At 36.4% G+C, this 21,371-nt stretch overlaps 3 protein-coding genes across 18 annotated transcripts; 1 reads left to right on the top strand and 2 right to left on the bottom strand.

Annotated features, from left to right (window-relative positions):
* The first annotated feature begins 491 nt into the window (after nt 1–491).
* Nucleotides 492–2,989, top strand: LOC140037128 (uncharacterized). The gene is made up of 3 exons (XM_072081279.1): nt 492–657; nt 2,059–2,141; nt 2,797–2,989. The coding sequence occupies exons 1-3, from the start codon at nt 579–581 to the stop codon at nt 2,824–2,826; spliced, it is 192 nt and encodes a 63-aa protein (XP_071937380.1). The 5' UTR covers nt 492–578; the 3' UTR covers nt 2,827–2,989.
* An 865-nt stretch (nt 2,990–3,854) lies between these two features.
* Nucleotides 3,855–6,630, bottom strand: LOC113733329 (uncharacterized protein At4g00950). Its single transcript, XM_027259673.2, has 2 exons — nt 5,528–6,630; nt 3,855–4,179 (listed from the first exon to the last, which is right to left on the bottom strand). Exons 1-2 carry the CDS (start codon nt 6,173–6,175, stop codon nt 4,108–4,110), a joined length of 720 nt encoding a protein of 239 aa, XP_027115474.2. The 5' UTR covers nt 6,176–6,630; the 3' UTR covers nt 3,855–4,107.
* A 3,295-nt stretch (nt 6,631–9,925) lies between these two features.
* Nucleotides 9,926–20,323, bottom strand: LOC113733325 (uncharacterized). 16 transcript variants are annotated; one of them, XM_072081288.1, is made up of 13 exons: nt 19,158–19,447; nt 17,924–18,030; nt 17,025–17,073; nt 16,860–16,941; nt 15,215–15,285; nt 14,715–14,773; nt 14,097–14,201; nt 13,562–13,619; nt 12,869–13,005; nt 12,728–12,784; nt 11,939–12,059; nt 11,583–11,741; nt 9,926–10,495 (listed from the first exon to the last, which is right to left on the bottom strand). In XM_072081288.1, the coding sequence occupies exons 2-13, from the start codon at nt 17,933–17,935 to the stop codon at nt 10,425–10,427; spliced, it is 981 nt and encodes a 326-aa protein (XP_071937389.1). In that variant the 5' UTR covers nt 17,936–18,030; nt 19,158–19,447; the 3' UTR covers nt 9,926–10,424. The 16 variants fall into 16 exon arrangements, with proteins under 16 accessions (XP_071937389.1, XP_071937388.1, XP_071937387.1 ...); XM_072081287.1 differs by lacking the exon at nt 19,158–19,447 and adding an exon at nt 20,148–20,323 and having other exon boundaries at nt 10,024–10,495; nt 11,583–11,770; nt 11,939–12,036; nt 17,924–18,040; XM_072081286.1 differs by lacking the exon at nt 19,158–19,447 and adding an exon at nt 20,148–20,323 and having other exon boundaries at nt 10,024–10,495; nt 11,583–11,770; nt 11,939–12,036.
* Nucleotides 20,324–21,371: the final 1,048 nt, after the last annotated feature.

Raw genomic sequence — 21,371 nt, 5'->3', positions numbered from 1 at the left:
AAAATAATTACAATAAAATTTTAGACAAATACCCACGAACGCATCGTCTAAATGGACTCATAATTAAATGTTGTACGATTTTAACGATCAGAAAACAATAAAAAATTTTCATCAACTTAGTTAATGATGGTGGGAGCAGCGCAGCCAGTACAAAACATTTGTCTCTTGTAATTTTTCAACATATGCTGCTTATGCCTTGTATCATATGCATCACAGAACAAAAAAGCAGCATGACTAGTAAAAAATCAGTGTGTAAAAAATTAGTAAAATTGTATTTTCATTCAAGCTCAATTACTTGAATATGAGTGGTTTCACTCAGCACAACTTGAAAAAAAATTTAAAAAAATCAACATGGATAATAAATTCACGAGTCCTTTTAAGGCCGCATTTGCCAATGAAGTGGAACATCTTGGGCCAGCCCAAGAAATAGTGGATTGAGTGACATCAGCCCACCATCGCCAAACTATCAACAGTTAAGCTCTGATGTCGTCTGGCTCGTATCAATATCGGAAAGAGTTCCGAAGGACCAGAGGCAAGAAAACAGAGAGGGAGAAAGGAGAAAGCAGCAGCAGAAGAAGATGCCGGTGATGGAGAAGCTGAAAATGTTCGTGGTCCAAGAGCCCGTCGTTGCCGCATCTTGCCTCATCGGCGGCATTGGTATACCTATATTCCTACTACTCTTCAGCCTTGCTTCTCTCTCTAGACCTGATTTTTTTTTGTTTTAAATTTCTGACCCTCTGAAAGTTAAAATTTCCCTGGACTCTATGCTACAAATTCATTAATTGCTCGGTGCTGTACTATGTTAGTTCAATTTACGTGATTTGATTTGATTTGATAAAAGTTGAAGACCATGAGATAATTGAATCTGTTTATTTTAGTACACGATTACTATTATTTCTTACTGTCTGTGGGCTTGCGAATTAGGAGATGAAGTACGTCAATTTGACATTTTTTTTTAATTTTGAAAAAGTTTTGATTTTTCTTAGGCAGATAATGGGAGGAAGGCATTTCAACGCGAGGCAGCTTTGCAATTGCATAGTTCAAACTCTCAGAAACCTAGACTCTTGGAATTATTGCTAGTAACCCAGACTTATTGAAATATTTTTAAAAGAAAACTGCTAGTTTTGATGCAATCTCATAGAGTCCTGCTTGATTTTCAACTTTCATTTATGTGAATTTTGGACGTGGGAAGGGAACAGATCATGTATTGTGCTGCGTTCTGCCTATGTCTCATCAATAGGGTACTTGGCAAAGTGCTCTTCATCATCTAACTTGATAACATTGAATGATTGATCAAAAGGGAGATATGCCAAAGATTTTGAATGATTGCATTTTAAAAATATAAGATTCAGCCATGAAAAAGTATTGAGATAGTTTTAAGTTTGGTAACACTATACGTTTCAAGGTTTTCTGGTGCCCGTTTTGTGGAAAACAAAAATGAGTAGGACTGGGAAAGGAGGAGAGGTGTGACTTTATTAACAAGTGATATAGCAGCTCAAAGGAGGTGAAATCGACAATTCGATTCTTCTTCATTGGCTTGAGAATTATGCTAAATTTATGGTCTAGTTGATCATGTGGCATATATCTTAGAGTTGTGGAATGTTATTAGATGACTTAAGGGTGCCTTTATGTCACCTTGGATCAAAGTGTAAGACATTTTTGTTATTCATTTTATGAATGAAATTATAAAAACGTTGTCAGTTGTTGAGATTCTATAGTTGTGAAATTGCAGTTTTCTTTTTCCACTGTAGCTCAGCTTTCAAAGGAGATTTGTAATAGCATATTTTTGCATTCATCTGTGGAAGATCTCAAAATTTTGATCCATGCAAAACTAGTGCAATTTTGTTTGGCATCACTTTAAGTGCGATTGTTAATAATCAGAAGATGCCTCCACAAATGTATAGATCTTGGAGAATCTAGCAAGCACGATATTTGAAACAGTTCTCCATCATTCCCCTCTTCCCCTTGGTTGGAGAACTTTTTTCTTTGACTTTCCTCCTTTTTGTAAACAGAGTAGACAACTTGATCTTACATGTCTTGATGTCTGAAAAATCTCAGGTCTCTTTCTTCCAGCAGTGGTGAGGCCTATACTAGACTCCTTTGAATCATCGAAGCAGGTCCCTCAACCTGTTTTGAGTGATGTAAGCATTAAAGTTTGAGTCTTACTACCTATCCCTCAATATGCTGAATTGTCTGATTACTTTCACCTTTGAATGTTATTTGTTTCCCTCGTGGTATATGTGGTCTTACTTTGAATTCCCGTTGCTAGAACATGAAGATTTTGTTTTTAAACACTTTCAAACTTTTATATTATAACTATTTTGCCAACACTTATCCTCTAAATTAGCTATTCGTTTGATGTACACTTAGTCGCAGCTGCTTTTGGACTAGTATGTGAGGTTCAAATGTTGGTGAAGTTTCCTAATCACATTTGTCTTCCTTCGCATTTTAGACAGTTGAACTGGTCAAACAGCGTACATGGTTCTCTATGTTTCGGGTGGACATGGAGCTTGGGCAATTGGGAGGGCTTGGCAGATGTGTTCCCCTGTCATAATAATTTGGAAGTTTTCCTAGTGCCCCCTCTGGGCTTCTAAAGAAGCCCTTTTCAAATAATCTGGGCCCCTGAGATTCTTTTGAAAGACATACTTTCCTTTGACTCTCAAGTGATTTTGAAACCCTGATGAAAACCTAGAAAAAGCATGTAATGATTTATACACAAAACGGACTGACTGCTAGTCTCACCCTCTTAAGTTGGACTCATTTATTTATTTGTTTGTTTGGTCTTCTTCTTTGCAGGTGGTTGCTGGTATGACTGGTAAAAAGTAAGGTCCGTCTGGGTGATGGATAATGTCAACGGTTTCTTGTAATGTCTTAATGCAATTATAAATCTTTAATAAGGTCCAGAATTTTTTAATTTTTGTCTCTAATTATGAACTGTTTTGTACTGAAATTGAGCTTGATCATACTAGCTAGGCGTGTTGCTTGGACATGCTCTGTCTTGTCTCCTTGGCTTTCTGTCCTTTCAAAATCTTTAGTTAGTATCCTGCATGTCATGTTTACTGATGCATTCTTTATTATCTTTGATTTTTGGCAATTTTGATGAATTTTGTTGCTTAATGTGACCATATTTTAGGGTTACTGTCATCAAGGTTAGAGGATTAGGCATGTATACAATTTTATGCATGTCAGGGGCCAGCATAAAGTAGAACTCTTGCATTTAGTATAAAGCTTGGGAGGTATTAATCGATCCCTTGTCTGTAGTTACAAGATAGAGATCTAGATCTTTCTAGGCATTTCTAAGCTGCGCCATGCAAAAGTTGGTTGTTTTATTTGGAGTAGGAGCACAATTGGTCTAGTTTTAGTAGACTCTTGTGGCGTAAAGTTTGGTTTGCTTCTGAAGTTAAAGGAGGAAACATTCTTTTGCATGAATCAAGTGGTCGTGCCCAGGATCAGGATGGTAAAAGATAAGTTGAAATTGATTTTTGTCGTTTGCCTTTCTTCTGCATCTCGGAATGGTATTGGATGAACCTCAAATCTTGGATTTCAAGATAGAATAGAACAAGGGAATGGCCTTTCCTCTGTGACCTTTAACCCTTGGATTTCGAGGTGATTCATCTAAGCTGGGAGTTCGAGTCTAGGACAATCTGGCTGTTGGTGTAGGCATGAAGTTTTCCATAACTTTTTTTTTTTTTTTTTGGCCTTTTTGAAGCTCCTGCTGGCGTTGTATTATTTTGGATATTTTACAATCTAGGTTTGAGCAAAGGCGTCTTTCACAGTAACAGCCAAATGCCTGTGGGAAAAACCGAACACAAAAAAGCGACAGGAAAATGGGGTAAACTGAACCACGAAACGCCTTCACGAGAAGTTATGTATGATTACTTACAAAACTAGCAGTGGGATTCTGCAGTAGTACATAAATAAATAAATAATTTGATTCGTTTGTGTCTGCTTAATACGTCGGAGTCTAGAATTACTGCACTGCATGTAGGAGCTACAGCAAAGCCATAATAACACACGTTCCTCAGATTGAGGAACTTCGACATCAAGATTATCCCTAGGCATGCAGAAGTTAATTTTACATTGCACGATATCCATAGGCAAAGTAAACTACAGAACTCCTTTCTTTGATTTTCTGCTCTTCCACGGAAGCACTTGCTTAAAGCCCTCGTACACTGCAGCCTACAGGAAAGACGGAGGAGTACGAATCATGAACCGTGCATGTTCAGAGTAAATATATGTTATATCTGCTTATATTTTGGGTAAACATTACAAACAATGGGAATGTAATATTTTTCGTAGCTCTGGGGGACCAGAAAGAAATCATCTGGAGAATAACAACCTTTAATTGATTCTTCCCTAGGCTTTTAAGAAGCTCAATCGATGGAAGGATGTGATTTTTTATTTTTTTTTTTGCTTTTTTGGCATTCAAAGGGGTTTAAATCTTTCGTACGTATATACATATTGGCGGAATGAGATTCAAATGGTTCCGACGTTGGCGCAACTAATTCCTTCCGTGGCGTACTAAAAGATTGCGGGCAACCCAAGAAAAGGAGAATTTACGTACAGTGGCCAGATCCTCCTCCAGCATACTCCATACGCCTCGCCACAGACGACAGACCTGGCCGCTGTACTACATTAACAGGACGACAAACCTCCTTGAACGACCCACCCGTGCGACAGACGATCGAAGTAAATTAGAGAGACTCAACTGACTGGGTCAAGACGGTAGCCACCGGATTTTGGTTTCAGGACATATGATATGAGGGGTACAGTCAACACTCGAGAGTGTGTGCGTTGATCAAAATAAGGTCCCACTCCCACCATCTCTCATGATGATGGCATTAAGCCATTTTGCAATGAAACTGATTTAACACACACACACACACACCCAAGGCCAGCTAATTCTGAAGCCCCACCGGCCACAGTGGGCGAACTATTGAAATTTCCAAGTCCGGGATTAGCATAACGGATAAGATGGGCTGTGACATGGCTTTTACTTATCAAGTACTAGTATTCTATTAAATCGAGGACCATTCCAAGGTTAAACTCGTCACCTACGCGGCCAGCCCCACCCTCCCCTCACCACCATCATGGATTGTACAACATTGTAGTTGTGGACAGGAAGCCGCCTACCTACCCCTTTAATGAACTTGGACTTTTTAGCAAGTCCTAGCATTCTTTCCCTTTGTTAAATGCAATTAAAGACACTTTAATCGCATGCGGCAACAAATCTTCGACTGCCTAATCATTAGGGTTTCATCTAAGCTATTCAATCAAATGTAGTCATGATCAGCCCGATAGCTAAACAGTTTATACATTCCATAGCCCGTATGCTGTTAAAAAGGGCAGGAAAGTCAGGTTTTTTTTTTTTTTTTTTGGTTGTAGCAACAAATTTGAGTGATTTCCACCGAAAAAGTACTGAACTTTGTTAGTGAATTTAGCCACGCAGCCAGTCAAAAACTGCACAATCCAAATGATAGAAAGTAGTAATCGCAGTATTATAACTAGCTGGTAATTGAGAACTTACCCAAAATTGAGACTTGGCTTGAGAGAGACTTGAAAAGCTTCCATTTCTTCTTATTCTCCCAATCTTAACCCTGGGAATATTGCCATCATCACTTCCAGTGTCTGCACCATCTCCTGAGACTGAAGATGGATGGACGAAGCTACAACTTCCCCCAGCTTCCCTCTTTCCAGACCTAAATTTAGGTGTCTTTTGCCTCCAGGAACCGAAGAGTCCTCTTCCCTTGTGCAGTTTCTTGCCAAGTACCATACTACTGAGTTGACCTCTCTCGGGACTCTTACTGCTACTACTGTCAAATGACCCTTGTCGCTCCCTGAAGAATCTGAATGAGGATGAGGTGAACTTAGGCCTGCCCAACACATAAGGGCCCTCCAGCACTGTGGTGGGGGAGGGTGTTTTTGTAATCTTGCTGGGCTCCAAGAATAGCCTAGGGGGCAGGTCTAAGCACCTGGGGGACTCTGTGGTGGTGCTGGTGGGAAGAGTGATGAGAGCGGTGCAGGGTCTAGGTTTTCCGGGCTCTTCCTCCCACCTAAATGGAACTGAAGCTGAGGTGTATAGAGGTGGGGTTAGCATACCTGAATGCTCAGGTGATTGCACGGTTGCCATTGAGAATAGAGGAAGCTTTGGTGTGGAACTGGTATCAGGTTCCATGGCAACCTGTTAGGACGTCCAGGGCTTAAAGGTGTGGGTTGAGACTTGTGGATATGATGGAGGAACGGAGAGGTTGATGGTCTTGCAAAAGAAATATGCAAATGGCTTTAGAACTTGGGAGGAGGAGAGAGTACTCTGGAGTTAAAAACAGCAGAAAGAAAAAAGTATGACAAGTCTTTTTTTTTGACTGTGGAACGCATGGAAAAGAGAACAGCTTGCTCTTTAGATTTTAGATCAGATGTGATTTCTAGTGCATCCTACTGTTTTCACTTTTTAGGCTTGGAAGAGTGCCAGCCCAGGGTCTTGTACAAAGAAAACATGGCATGCAGCTGCCGTATCCTCTTGGCTATATATGCTTCCTTGCGGAGGACCTTTCACCATTAGTAGTGGGGTACCTATTTCTTTTTGTTTCTTCGAGTAATTGGTGGAATAGCTCGCTCTTTCATGACTTTTCATTCCTCATCTGTAAGCCTAGGCTATATCACTAATCACTCCATGTCGTGTATTTATTGTTTGTCAATAGAGTCACCTTTCAACTATATGGATTTTGGCATACATGATGGATTTTGTTTCCTAAACTTCCAATTCCAACAGTTGAGCTTAAACTATTGCTTTTTTTTAAAAAAAAAAAAAAGAAAACTATTGCTTTGCCTATAATTCTAATTACTAGAAGGAAGGGAAAAAGATGCTTCGCTAAAGGACAATTTGTTACTTAAGTGGTTCAACAAAATCTCTAAAATCTTATGCTTATTTGGAAAAAAATATCACTTCCACCCTGTAAGCAACTAGAGATGATAATGAATAGAATAGGGTAAAACTTGATACTCATAAACAGTCATTCTGATGATTAATCCTATTAGGGTTTGAAAAGAGGTTCTTAGATGTAAAATCATTTATTTTTAAAAAAAATTTATTTAGTAGAAATTCGCTTTTGTAATCCATGGGATACTGCAAGCAAAACATCAATTTACTCCCTAAACTTCATTATGGGTCAGTTTTAGTCCCTCAATTATTTTAACAAAATCGAAGTATGAGCCAATTTAATCCCTCAACTATTTTACTTAAGTCCAAACAGTCCATCATGTATATTTGCATAACTAGTTTAGTCCTTCTTATTTGGGTGATCAATTTAATTTATCACCTTTCACTTTCAGCGTCGACAATCTAACCGGAACTCTTATTAAAACAATAGAAAAGCATACATTTGTCGAGAAATCGGCAAAGAAATTAGATTATATGGAAAGTGAGTTTGTTTTAGCTTTAATTCCCAAAAGGGTGATCATAATATTAGCCCATTTTTTTTTCAGTTTTTCGCATACTCCTATTGCGTTATTTTCCTTTTCTCCATTTAATAGACTGAGCTTGATCTATGTGAAATTTTTTTTAGGGCACCAGCTCGGTTTTTTTTGCTCTTCATAAGAAGATCTATTTTTGTTGCTTTCTATATGATTCAATTTCCGGTAAATATTCATTTTCTATTTTTAATAAGGGCAGTGTCCAGAATTCCTATTTTTAATCGACTGGCTCGTAAGAAAGTTTAGGGACTATTTTGAGAATTAGTAAAATAGTTTAGGGACTAAATCAGCAGTGGTGTTTTAGTCGGACACAGCAGTGCATTGGATTCTAGAGGCATTTGCATATTCAATAGTTTAATGCTCCAGGTTGTGGGTTAATCAAATTTTTTGTCCAGTACTAATAATAATAATATAACGCTCGATTCAACTGTCTCACAATTTTTTTTAGCATATTAGTACTAATAATATGCATCCGTTTTTGCATGTTGAAGATAATTCAACACATAACCCGTTTGACTCAAATACTGCTAGTATTCCTTCAAAAAAAAATAAAAAATACTGCTAGTATTTATTTGTCTGGAATGAGAATGAATAGTTAATCAGTAGTTAGCTCATAATTGTGTACCAAATCTCATTCCTAGTAAAAAACTCACACCTTGCTTTGGGTTGTGGTTGTATTGAACCAGATACTACTGTCCTACTCCTGCCTCTAATTCTCTATATATAATATGAGTCAGCCCTGCCTGCTGCTATGGTTGATTGTCCAAGATGAGTACGAAGTCAAAAGAAAACAAATTAGTAGTAGGACTAAAACTTAGTTGTCATACATGGCTCCTCAACCATCACTTTGACACTTCCACGCAAATTTCACGTCATAGGTTATATAAATGTTATCATTATCGAAAAAAAAGAGTATAAAATCAAAAGAAAATAAATTAATAGTAGGATTGAGGTTTTCTTTTTACATGAAAATTTGTTGTCATACATGGCTCCTCAACCATCACTTCAACGCAAATTTCACGGAAAAGATGGGATTATATAAATATTATCATTGTCAAAAAAAATATAAAATCAAAAAAGAAAAACAAATTAATAGTAGGACTACCGCTTTGTTGTCAAACCATCACTTCAACACAAATTTCGTCTGTGTCTGTTCTAGCAAAGAGTTTTGATGAGCGTATACCATTGTCCAACAATTAATAATATTAGTTGCATTTGGTTTCTAAGTTGAAAGAATCATTTAGCCATTTGATTATTGCTGTACTTTGAATTTCCTGTTAAATGTTTTTTTGGCCCCCTGAGCCACATATGCCCATCTTCAGTCTTTTAAATTAAAGGAACATTAAAGAGCCACAGCAGCAAAGTAAACAGAAAAAAGCAAACATGTGTGTGCGTGTTTGTGTGTGATTTTTTTAACTATTTTCTTGCCGGGCCGTTCCATCTTTATTTGAATCATGGGACTAAAAATTTGTACTGGTAATCTTATACACTAGCATTAAAAACCCTTTTATGTTGTGTAGCTGTGCCTGTGAATAGAGTGCTGTAACTTGTAAATGGTGGCCAAATAGTATGTCCGTAGCAAGAGTCATTCTAGGTTCTAAGTTACTTCTCCTCTCCCGTGTTTGACATTGCTCGAGAGTCATCTAGAATCGCCTAGTTGTATCAGTTTGGAACACGACCACCACGATTTGATCTCAGAATTGCTTTTGGCTTTTGGCTTTTGGCATTGCAAAAAAGAAGAAGATGTGCAGCAAAATTATTGTCAAATAGTTAAGCAGAAAAAGTGATTTATTGGAAGATCGTTAGATGTGCTATAAATTGATCAAAATATGGAAGAATTTAGACAGCTGAACTACCTTCAATACTGGTGGGGATGGATCTTTTAGTGTGAGCAGGGGGAGTACTCATTTATCTTGGTGCAAATTCCTGCCAGTCGGATAAGATAATGAGGTGGTTAAGTTGATTTTGATATGGACTTTGTCCGCATCTTCTGCTAGTGGAAAATTGCCATATGCACAAAGTTAGCTAACAATCATTGTCAGCTTTGATTTTGGAACGCAGAAGACCAAGAGGAAAAGCACCAGAAAAAAGTAACTAATATTTTAGAAAGGTCAGAGCATGTACACACACTACGTGGTTTCATGCATTTACGGATGGCTTCCAAGCAAATGTACTCACTGACATGACATGGGCCGAGGCCAGCCAGAGATGGCACACCCCTTTCGTTCGTTGTGGTATTTGCTTTGATTACTTTTATGATGCTATTCATATTGTTTTTCCAATTGTCGGCAACCACCGTGATCCTCCTCTGTATTGTGAAGAATACTCTACCAGTATAACGGCCCCTACGGCTCATGAGAAATTCTTCTATGTTTGCCCGTTACATGAGCTGACAAAATCTCCATTGGGCCACGTCCTAAGAAGTCCTCCACCTGTCCTACATGTATTTACAGGATGGGAAAAGCCACAGGGAATGACATGATGATCATACTTGCCAAATGCCGACCCCAACAAGACAAAAGTTAAATTCCTAGAGACTATGATTACCATCCATACAGAAACATAGGGATTCCCCCCTCCCTCTTTAACAGGGATTTTACTGCTTTAGCTTTGTGGAGCAGACATGATGTCAACCTAAAAGCAGAAGCACAATATATATATATATATATATATATATATATGGTCCCGTTACTATCCTACTAGCTTCTCCTCAATGGGATATGCACGGTAACATCAGCAACCCAAAAAAATCATCATTCATGTGGAGGATAGAGACTGGATGCTTATAGCATTACAACCAAGAGAAATGATAGAACTCAACCTCTTGCAACAATCAAAATTCACCTATGCATACTCCGTTCAGGAACAAGCAGCACTGTGACTGGCAAATCAATGTCTCTGCATAAACCATCTCTCCATTTCTCAGCGTTCTCTACAGTGATGAAGTTGAGAGATTATGAAGAAGCATTGTGCGGATATATCTCCTGCAGAGTATGAGGGAGGTTCAAAACAATCTCTGCGTAAGCTGAAGGGAGCAAAGGAAAGCATGTCAGCGTGTTAGCATGCATGTTAATCCTCCAGAAACGCAGTTTAACACACAACTATATATAAGTCTGCTTCAACGGGACCCCAACTTAGATCCCTTCACCACAACCAAAGGATTTCAATTAAAGCACTTGATTAACAGAGAAACCAAGAACGTGTCAGAAACGAAACCACGTTTCCAGTCGGCAACAAATCCCGTGAATCAAGAATAGCAATTTTTGGTGCAAATTAAGTATACAAACAGCTACATATCTAATACTTCTAAAGCATGCCAAGTTTATTCTTCAAAATAATACAGCAGAACCAGTGGCAATTCCAGAACTTCTACGAGAGCGCGGAATAACAATTCTACAATCATACAGGAATTCTAGATCAGTTTTCCAACTGGAATCTGTCGTTAAAAAGTATATGTCGACGAAATCTACAGAGGACTGCTCATGGCGCTCAGGATACATAAGAAAAACAGTAACTGTAGATTTTCAACCTGATTAACACTAGAGTATGCAGCTGGCTAACAAGTGAGATGGGAGATATTTAACTGGGAATCCAAATTATGGGCTCAATTCATGTAAGCTAATTATCACTGTGCGCCACTGAGCAGGAATAACATGGACTAAGCATACATTGAAACTGGTTATATTTCAATTTCTGTGATACATTTTATTGTTCAGGTTAGGACACTATAAATGGTTTTGGTTCGCAAAGCATTTTAATTTTCAATTATATGTGCAAAAGTAGATGTATCCCTTTTTCCAGGCTGTGCATCTTGAACATACTTTTCACATCCAAAATAGCAATTTCATGTCTTTCTTTCCACCATTCAAGCTTTGTGGAAAAAAAAAAAAAAAAAACCATATAAACCATTAAAAGAAGAATTAAGCATAGGACAATTGTTTGATGATGATCAATGACAGGTGAGAACCGAAAACCAAAGATTTTACAACAATGATACCCATGCAATGTTGAAGAAGGAAAGTTCCTTCTCTGAATAAAATCGAAAGAAAAGCCTCTCAATGCATCACTAATGCAAATTATACAATATGGCTAAATCTCTATTGACTTAATACCTTCAGGTAAACTCATGGTTCGTAAAGCATCCTCTGCATAAGACAGCCTTTCTGGAATGGTTTTACTCCCTAATGGTCCGCCTCCCTTCTTGTTCATGAAATTCCTGTGCATTGGCCATGCCAGGACACTGACTCCAGTTGGAAGTATAGAGACAAGATCTGCATATCTAAGACTTACCGTCACCTTACTGCAGAAAAAGACCACGTTTTTGCAGTTATTTATGCATTCAACAAATTATCTGTTTAAACTACTAATAAACAATTATTTTGCCATTACACCTATGACCAGCCTTTTTTTTTTAATCATCATTACAAAACAAAACCAAAATCATAGGCAGAAAGCTGAATCCACCTACCAATCATAATCGTCAAGCAAAAATTCAACCATGTGGTACGGAAGACTATGGTAAAGTTCTTTGATTTGATTTCCGTATAATTCCTTGATAAGGCGAACCTGAAAACCACAAGAAAAGGGAGCTGGAAATAGACCAAACTGATTTCAAAAATGTATCACAAGAAATGGGAAGATAATAACATGTTAAATTCAGGAAATTTCCATTTAATATCACTGAAATACGTGGCAGCATTCCAACCATCCAAACAGACAATAGGTGGTAAATATCAAGTAATCAGACTTCTATAGAACTGTCATTGTTGCACAACCATGCGCCTAAATATTATCTCTCCATCATGAAAAGGACTTTCGTACAAATCTAACTTTTAAAGGTTAAGAATTTCACATGCTCAAAATTTGCAGGAGAATAATAAATTTGCAAGATTGTCCTTTGACTTTCGAAATATGTTCTGGTGCCCAGTTCAATACTAATAGGAAAAGTGGGATTAAAATAATCTTGAATCTAATTAAGTAAATTTGGAACAAGCATAGACAGAGATGGGGTTCTTTTTCAGGGACAGGTAATGAAACAAATATAGCTACTTGAGCATGTCTTATGTAGGCTTCACAGAGCCATGGTATGTCTGAACCAAATAGCAACTTAAACTACGTACATGCTTGATCCAAGTATGAGTCAGAAACTCCAATTTAGAGAGAATTCTGCAAAATTCTTGTAGCATTATCCAATATCTGTGACTATCTAAACATCAAGACCAACATTCCACAAACTTTCTTCTGTTACGCATCATACCTGTTCACGCCTATCAACATAGGCCTGCAATAGATCTCCTACATGATCTATGAATTTCTGGAGGTAAAATGCAGAAAGCTACATTAAAACAAAATCAGACAGGAAATATTAATGTGAAAAATCAAAAGCTATAAATATCACCATCGCATTTGAAGAGAGAAACTCATTTTCAGCTTCACGTATTGGTAGGAAAAAAGGTACTGTATGCTCAAGGACAGTCATCTTTTCAAGAAATGACTTGCTTTCAAGCACACAGTGGAACAATTCACAGGGTTCTCCTGCAATATTGCAAAACCAGATGCATTGCTTTTTACTTAATTGCTATTTGGAGAACTACGTGATATATTGACAACCTAGTTTAAAATCAAAGAGAATGAAAAGCAAAGCTAAAAGTTCCAATATACAACATACAAAATGGCACCAAATCTAAAACGGCAATGTATAAGAGATCCTTCACAACAATAAAAAACCACATCACCCTAGTCAGAGACATCCATTCTGCTTCAAGATACAAATAGACACCTTAAAGACTACGGAAAATTTTCTAAAGCTACAATAAATCATAGCTGCAATTGTTTTTTCCAGTGCTCAATTCGTTATCTCTTTGTTATTCAATCAACCTAAATGCACTTTATGTGGCTTCCATTTTCCCCAAAAATGATTTCATCTGCAGACAAGAAACTACACATAGATGGCAACAAATATCAACATAGTCAAGTACGATCATTTCCTCAACAATGTATCGCAACACAAGACAAAACAGCTACATATATAATCATGGAACAGAATACATGTTTCTGACACCAATGTTCAGTGATGAATTTCCAAATTTACCTGCAAATGTTGTCTCATACTGTATGCCGATCCTTGCTCCTTCCAAACAACAGATAATCTGCTCAATAAACAAAATATGGCACAATTCTGTAAAACTATGAGAAATTATAGATTTGAACAATTTGCATCAATGGCTCATTAGTCTTTTAAGTAAAAAGCCCAAATATTGTTCGCTCTTGAATGCTTAATTTTACAAAAAGGTTTTGGGGATCAGAATATGTATGAATACAAAGATATTCTTACACATCTACTTGAACAAGAAAACTATGTGAGAGGCAAATGTATACAGGGAATAGAGTCCTAATCCAGTGCACAAAGTGCGACAAAGTTCTACAAAGGGATCGCAGATAAATACCTGCAAAACTACAACTGAAAAAGATAGATAACTTTACAATACTTCTTCTTTCTAGTGCTGTTATGTAGGTCATAAGCAACAACGCGCCCAAGTTATATTTCAATACTCTTAAACATCTAAATTGAAATTATTTAAGTAAATTACCAGCTTGAGTATACATATTCACTGGCCAGAATATACCTTGTTTGCAACTTTGTAAGTGATTTTATCATGAAAAGGAAGACCATGCAACATGCTTGTATCCCCTGGCAATTGCATTGCCTTTCTTTCAGCCTCCATATGAACCTGATGCAATTTAGGACCTCTTCACGTGAGTATCAATCAATATAACATGCAGTATGAAAGCTGAAAACAAGATGACAGGGTATCTACCCCAAACAGGAAAAGCAAGTTATACAGCAGATTATTAGCTAGAACCAGCAAAATTTGCCACTTTACTACATTTAGCACTAGTCATGTTAAGCAGACATCCTTTCAACTACTAGGCAGTGAGTCTGTTTGCAAGCAGAAGAATTCTACTAGAAGTACTTGAAAGAGCTTTGATTTCAGGAATAGCACTTTATTAATGTTGAAAATTAAATATACCAAAAAAAAAGCACTAAACCATGAAATTCTCAATTTATATCTATCTCCTTCTTTAACTAAAAGATAAAAGCACTAGCTGATGGCTTCATAATAGAAGAATATTAAGCACAGGGTTGTAAAGAAAAGATATAATATTTCAAACAGAACAGTTATATCACCACTGCCCAAGAAAAGCCCAAGGTTACAAGTCATGTGGAATTTGAAACAGCATACCCGCTCCCTTATTGTAGCCAATAATCCATCATTCCACTGCTCACCATCTAAAGAAATTTCTGCATAGTAAAAAGCTTCTTGAAAAAGGAATGTATAATATAGAACTTACAAGAAAAATATCCATCCTCATAAAAGTTTTGAAGCTGGTGGAGGGACAAATTGAAGAACAGAGGCTATACAGAAAAGGAGGAAAAGGATGGACACATTTTCCAAAAAAGTATTTTATGCACAACCAAACAGAGCCTCAATCGTCAAAATATGGAACATGTGATAACCTAACAGTTAATGCGATTTACTGAGAAGAGGAGAAAAGTCAAGATAGATACTATCAACAATCCCAAATTTGTCATGTAACAGATAATGACACTAGTAAAGCAAGTGCAAATCTTATAATTATTAGATATAAATGTAGAAGTTAAAAGCACTATTAGCAGTTTCTTTGAAGTACCAAAAAAAATATCACCAACTTCAGCTATATCAAGGGTTACATGCAAACATACCTTGAGTTTGAGAAGCAATAGCAGCTTCAAATTCTCTCTGCAAACGCTCAAATATCATCTTATCAGAGTCCCTGATATAACAGAAGGGTTGACAATTTTACTTTCCAATATAGCAATTTACAAGTAGCTTGGGCTACGTGTAGACTTTGATTCTAGCCAGGGACTGCAAACAGTAATCAGACAAGAAAACAACTACTGCATGTGTAACTAATTCTGCCCTAAAAAATTTTAACAGTCGATAAGTTCTAGCCAGGGACTGCAGTAACCATAATATTCCCTCGTATCTCAGCCCACTTCAATGTCACCTCTAAGAAACTTTTCCAGAACAATTATAACAAATGTTATTAAAGCACGTCTATCTTTCAGAAGTATGATAGTAACATTTAAAACCTACTAGCAACATGACACTGTATGCATGTGCAAACGTTTGAAAGCCACTTCCCATTTAACCTTTGACTTTTTTTTTCCGAGCGCATTGTATGGTTTGGCGATTGCTTTTTCCAATGGCTTCATATTTCCATTCTTAAGCTTTGTTTATCAGATTTTATTCCTTCATGTAACTTAAAGACCAAATGTGATGTATTGCATGGAAACGATATCAAGATGCAGAGAAAAACTTAAAATGAAATAAATTCCTTGATCAAATTCTGATACTTCCATATTTTCCATCATTTTACTCACTTCAGATACTGTTAGCATCCAAGTGCTCTTGGGTTTGTAAACCAAAAATTTCAATTCAAACTGAAGCTTTTGATAGTGATATCAGAGCCATTGACGCTGGTAATCATATTCTCAAATCAAGTTTGACTTTAAGGGAATGATGTTAATGTCTTGGACAGAATTACTCCTAGTGAAAACTCCCCAAGCTATGTTTTGCGTGAGACAGTCATCATAACATGAGGAGTAAGAATCATCGTACCACTCAAAACATTGACCCCCCAAGATAACACGTTGGAACCGCAAGTACAAACAGCTGCTGGACTAGTCCAGAATTAATCAGAATCTAGGAGAAAGCTGCCCTTTCTGTATGCGGTAAAATGCAAACAATTTCAAGGAAAGGACCTCAATTCAGAGCAGCAGGCTATTTGCTTCCAGGTCATTAAGCACAAGGCTTATGAGGCTGGGCATTTTAAGTTGTGTCTACAACCTTTAATCATCATTCTCTATTAGATTTAAGTCAACTAACGTAGTATACGTGCAGAATTGCATATGGACAGCTGAAATATATATATATATATATCAAAAGGCAAAGAATTCTAGCAATATCCTATCTACCAAAATTTTTTAAGCCTAAGTTTCTAGGACTGAAGATGTCTACCTTGCATGGAGATTTTTATACATCAAGATATGTTAATTAGCACATAATGTTTTTCTTAATTATGATATAAGTATATAAATTTATCCCAACCTTCCAGTAGTAGAACGACCAGTAAACAACACCTATAATACTGCTTCTCTCTTCAAATATAAAGCACATTTAGTAAGATAGGAGAAAATTCTATCTTCTGATTCCCAGCTTGAAGCTAATTATTTTTCTTATGAATAAGGATGAATTCAAACAAAAAGCTCAAAAAGAGACGTACAGTTACAACTTGGAAAAAAATACTGAATAGTAAAAAAAAATGATAAACTCCAAAAACATTACCTAGACAGGCGTTCTGCTAATTCTCCATGCCTTTTAAGCACATTTGAGACTCCAAGAAGAAAAATGCATTCCAATTTCAGAACTATGTCAAACAAACTACTACTAAGACAGTAAGACGCAAAAGAAAAAAAAATAAAGAAAGAAAATTCAATGTAAAACATTTACATCTAGCCCGAGTCATCTCCAAGTGATTATCCTCCTCTTGCAGAAAATTCTACAATACAGACAAATAAAAAGGAAATTAAGAAAACAATAAATTATCTGAGTTAAAAGACTGGCAAGGTGTAACAGTAAAAAAAAAATGAATAAGCAGGCTGGATGTAGGTGGAGCTAAATGGTTGAAAGGAAAAATTGGTCCATATATAGTTAAGAATCAACATGTAAGTTTTCATGAACAGTTTACTTTTTCTATGCTCATCTCCACACCCTCTTCCCAGAAACCCACCCATGCACCATCCCCAAAACAAGTCTGTAGTTCGCAGAACACACCCACCCTCCCCAGCTCCAGAACAAGGAAAAAGATTCTTGCCTTCATTTAGCCATCTAACTAGACTGTCAGTTACCCCCTAGTTGAGGACCTCAAGACATATAAGACTGTCTAAGTTTGAGCATGACCCACACATGATTGGATTTCCTTTTCTTCATAGGTTTCTCCTTCCCTTTCCTGTACCCTCCAACCTCCTGCCCAACTGCAACATGCAATCCTCTCTTATGTGCTAAAAAAGACTAAGATGGGATTTTCAACTCTGTTGTAATAAATGGGAGTCTTTGGATAGCACTATTATCTCAAATAATATTTCGCTTGCATCATAAACACATTTCCCAACCCACCTTTTTATCTCACATACATCACATCACAAAAAGTGCTACAGTAATTATTCCAATAATATTTCAAATAATACCCTATCCTTTTTAAACTATTTTATTTTCATAGCATTACAGATTTCTAGTCACTACATATGAAGATGAGGAAAAAGCAACAGTACTTCTCTGCCAAATAAAACAGTTAACAACCATGGTACTCTACAAATTAGAAGGTAAAAAAAAAAAGAACTTTTCCTTACATTCTTTCTCATTTTTCAAGTTTACTCCAGGCAATCTCAGGCGTGATTTCAACGCACTTTGCTCATTCCTATCAGGGACAACCCACCACAGGGAAATTTTTCTTATCCTGCAAACCACTAATAGAGAAGATGTTAAGCTAGGCTGCTTTATACTGCTAATGAATCACCATTTTGCTCCATTATGCTTATTGCGTAAGTGAGAGGGGCTGAGAAATGGTATCCTTGTGGTTATCACAGCCAGTGCTTATTTTCTCTTCCATTTTATTAGCTCTTATAAACTATCAATACATGATAAATTCTGTGAATTCACAAAACGGCCAAATAAAGTAGCTAATCCAAGTAGATTAAGAAATAAACAATGATGGATCTTTTGGTGAACAACGAAGAAGAGAGTGTCATTCTACATGCAATTCAAGTAGACAAAACCACCACTCTATCTTTCTCAAACAATAAACTTCAATCATTGACGCTGACATCAGAGATTCTCACACTAAACACCCATTCCATTGGCTGCTTAACCCGTGGTGAACATTCACAAAATTCAGAATCTATTTTGTTTAAAAAGGAAGGAAAAAAGCAAAAAAAAAGATGGGTTTTTGCTTAACTAACACAGAACTCAATCAGATGAAAATTCAAGAACTCGCCAGCTATCTCCAATTTAAAGGGCAGCTGCCTAACTCAATCCAAATGCTTGGCAACATGATCTTGTTGCTAGCATATACACTCAGTTAATTCAGCATTACAAATTCCACAAACAGAATAAAGAATAATATACGAAACTTTTATCTTTCTAATTCCCTCCCCACCCCCCACCCCCCCCCCCCCCCAAAAAAAAAAAACAAATAGAAAAGGTAAAAGAAATTTAAATGTAAAATCTAGAAGCACTTTCAATTAAGATACCACAGGAACCCTGATAAAGAAAGCTGAAATACAGGCGGCATTTGGTTGGAAATTCTTAAAATTCTTGAAATCAAAACAAAGTTCCAATCTTTTTCAGTTTTTAACTAGATGGCTTGCAAGAAGAGAACAACTAAAAAGCTGCTTCAATTATTACATCTCCCAAATTCACCCAAATTAGTAAGTTTGAAGAAAATAAGTAGAGCTGAAGAAAAAAATAGACAAATAAGTAGAGCTGTACATAAACATAAAGGCTTAAACTATTTCGCCCCCGCCAATAAGAAAACCTTGCAAGGTATAAATTGCTAAAAATATGTGAAGAAATTAACAAACTTACAGGGACTGAAAAATCTCCCTAGCTTATGGCTGAACTACTATCACAATCTGTCCAACCTTTAGTCGCGTCTGGGCCGACTTGTAGAGTTAATAAGAAGCTTCTCTCTTTCTTTCTCTTAAACGAGAGACGAGGAAGTTTTTATTTTCATCTTTTCTTGCTTTTTTAAATACCCAAAAAGGGAGAAGGGGTGGAGAATAGAAAGATAAATAAGATGATGGAAAACCAACCTTAGTCTTGTTTGGATCAAGGTTTGTAAAATCGGGATCCTACGTAGGATCGATTTTAGTTTTACAGAATCGGATCGTAGGATTGTAAGATCCCACCAAAAGCTTTTAAATTTACTAAATTAATGAATTTCAGATTCATATACCATTTTGTACATTCTAAAAGATATCAAATAAATAAGTTATTCATAAATATATAGCATTTTTTACTTACTGCCTGATAAATAATAAATATATAGCATTTTTCTTTTCACAATTATAGCCATTGCAAAGTAATACTATGAGAAAAGTCAGGCTAAATGTTGATTTGTGCTGAAAATTTAGAAAAAATTAGATTTTTCAAACTTGTTAACAAAAAGTTCAAAAGCATACGTCCACGGCAACCCATTTTTCTGGTCTAAATAAGAATATCTGGGCAATTAATGCACCTTTCTAGCTTAAGAACAAAAATAAAGGCCAGAAAATCATAAGTTCGGGTGACACCCAATACTTTTCAGCTGAAGGAATGTGCTTAGCTATTGCAATCAATAGTAAGCAAACATAATCTATGTGAGCTGAAGCACTTTGTGTTTTAATTGCAACTTTCACTTGATGACATTTAGACAAATCAACGTTATAAAGAGGTAGGCAAATCAAAATCATGTTGTTGAAACTGAAAAGATCCAATCGGACAATTGAAAAGATCCAAAAACAAAAACAAAAAAAAGAAGAACAAAGAAAACAGTGTCAAATTAGGACATTCAAAGCCAGAATAGTAAGTCCAAACCTGTGTAGAATCTGAATCAAAATTTTCCCGTTGTTCAGATGTTGGTACTTGGTATTTGGTAGAACCCACAGCGATATCGTCTTGTTGGTTGGAGCTGCAGCGGTGGAGAATAAGTGAAAACTGAAAAATGAAGGTTGAAATGAAAAATGAAGAAACGAGTCAACACAGATAACTGAGTAGAGGAGAAGAATAAGAGCTTTTTTGACTTTTTGAGGCAAAAATTGTTAAAAAATTACAATTAAAAGCTGCAATTCTTTGATAAATCACAAACCTACCACAAATGTTTTCATTTACTTGCAAAATGGAGTCTCGTATTTCACAAATTTGCAAAAAATTGTAGGATCGTACGATCCTACACGATCCTACCGATCCTATTACGATCCTACGCGATTCTATGTAGATTAATACAATTTGCGACTCTGAATACGATTCGGATTGATTTTGGTTATCCGAATCGTAGGATCGTACAATCCTACGATCCGGATCGCGATTTTGACAACACTGGTTTGGATTGCAATTTTTTGAAATTTTTATAGGAAATGTATCGTAGTATTTTAATATATATAGAATATTAAGATAATTAAAAAATATAATCATAAAAAATATAGAAATTTTTTTAATGAAATATCCCTCACCAAACTAGTGGCAGTGGAAAAAAACCAAAAGGGAACAAACATCTCCAGCCTTTGACCTTGAAAACATAGGGCAATATAGTCCGCATGGGCAAAGAGTCATTTTATTTGGTTTTACTTTTTTTTAAGGAATTTTTTACAAAAAAAAAAACGTAAATTTTTGCTGCATTTTTCAGCTTAGGAAATAGGAATAGTGCAGTAGATGCATGGCCTTCAGTAATTTTTGAGTAATTGGAAATTGTCCAACCCCAAATTTTGAAAGAAAGAGTGTAGTATAGACAACAAATCTTTACCTGAATTGCACCACACACGTATTACTAGAAGGAAGAATGAAATATTTGATGGCGGAATGTTTGGATTGCATTTTTCATGATTTTTCATGAAAAAATTACTGTAACGATTTGATGTATGTGAGGGAAAAAGGTAATAGGAAAATGTGATCACGGAAAACGACGTAATTTTCCGACGAAAAACGGCAATCCAAACATTAACCAAATAGAGTAGGACTTAACCAATCTAGGCTATAAACCAAATAGAGTAGGACTTAACCTTTTCTTTCTTGCTCAAAACTCAAAAAGATACCTTTTATTTT

This window comes from Coffea arabica, chromosome 2e, assembly GCF_036785885.1.
Source record: "Coffea arabica cultivar ET-39 chromosome 2e, Coffea Arabica ET-39 HiFi, whole genome shotgun sequence".
NCBI lineage: Eukaryota > Viridiplantae > Streptophyta > Magnoliopsida > Gentianales > Rubiaceae > Coffea > Coffea arabica.
Note: the sequence above shows the minus strand (reverse complement) of the source record. Positions and strands in the feature narration are given on the sequence as shown.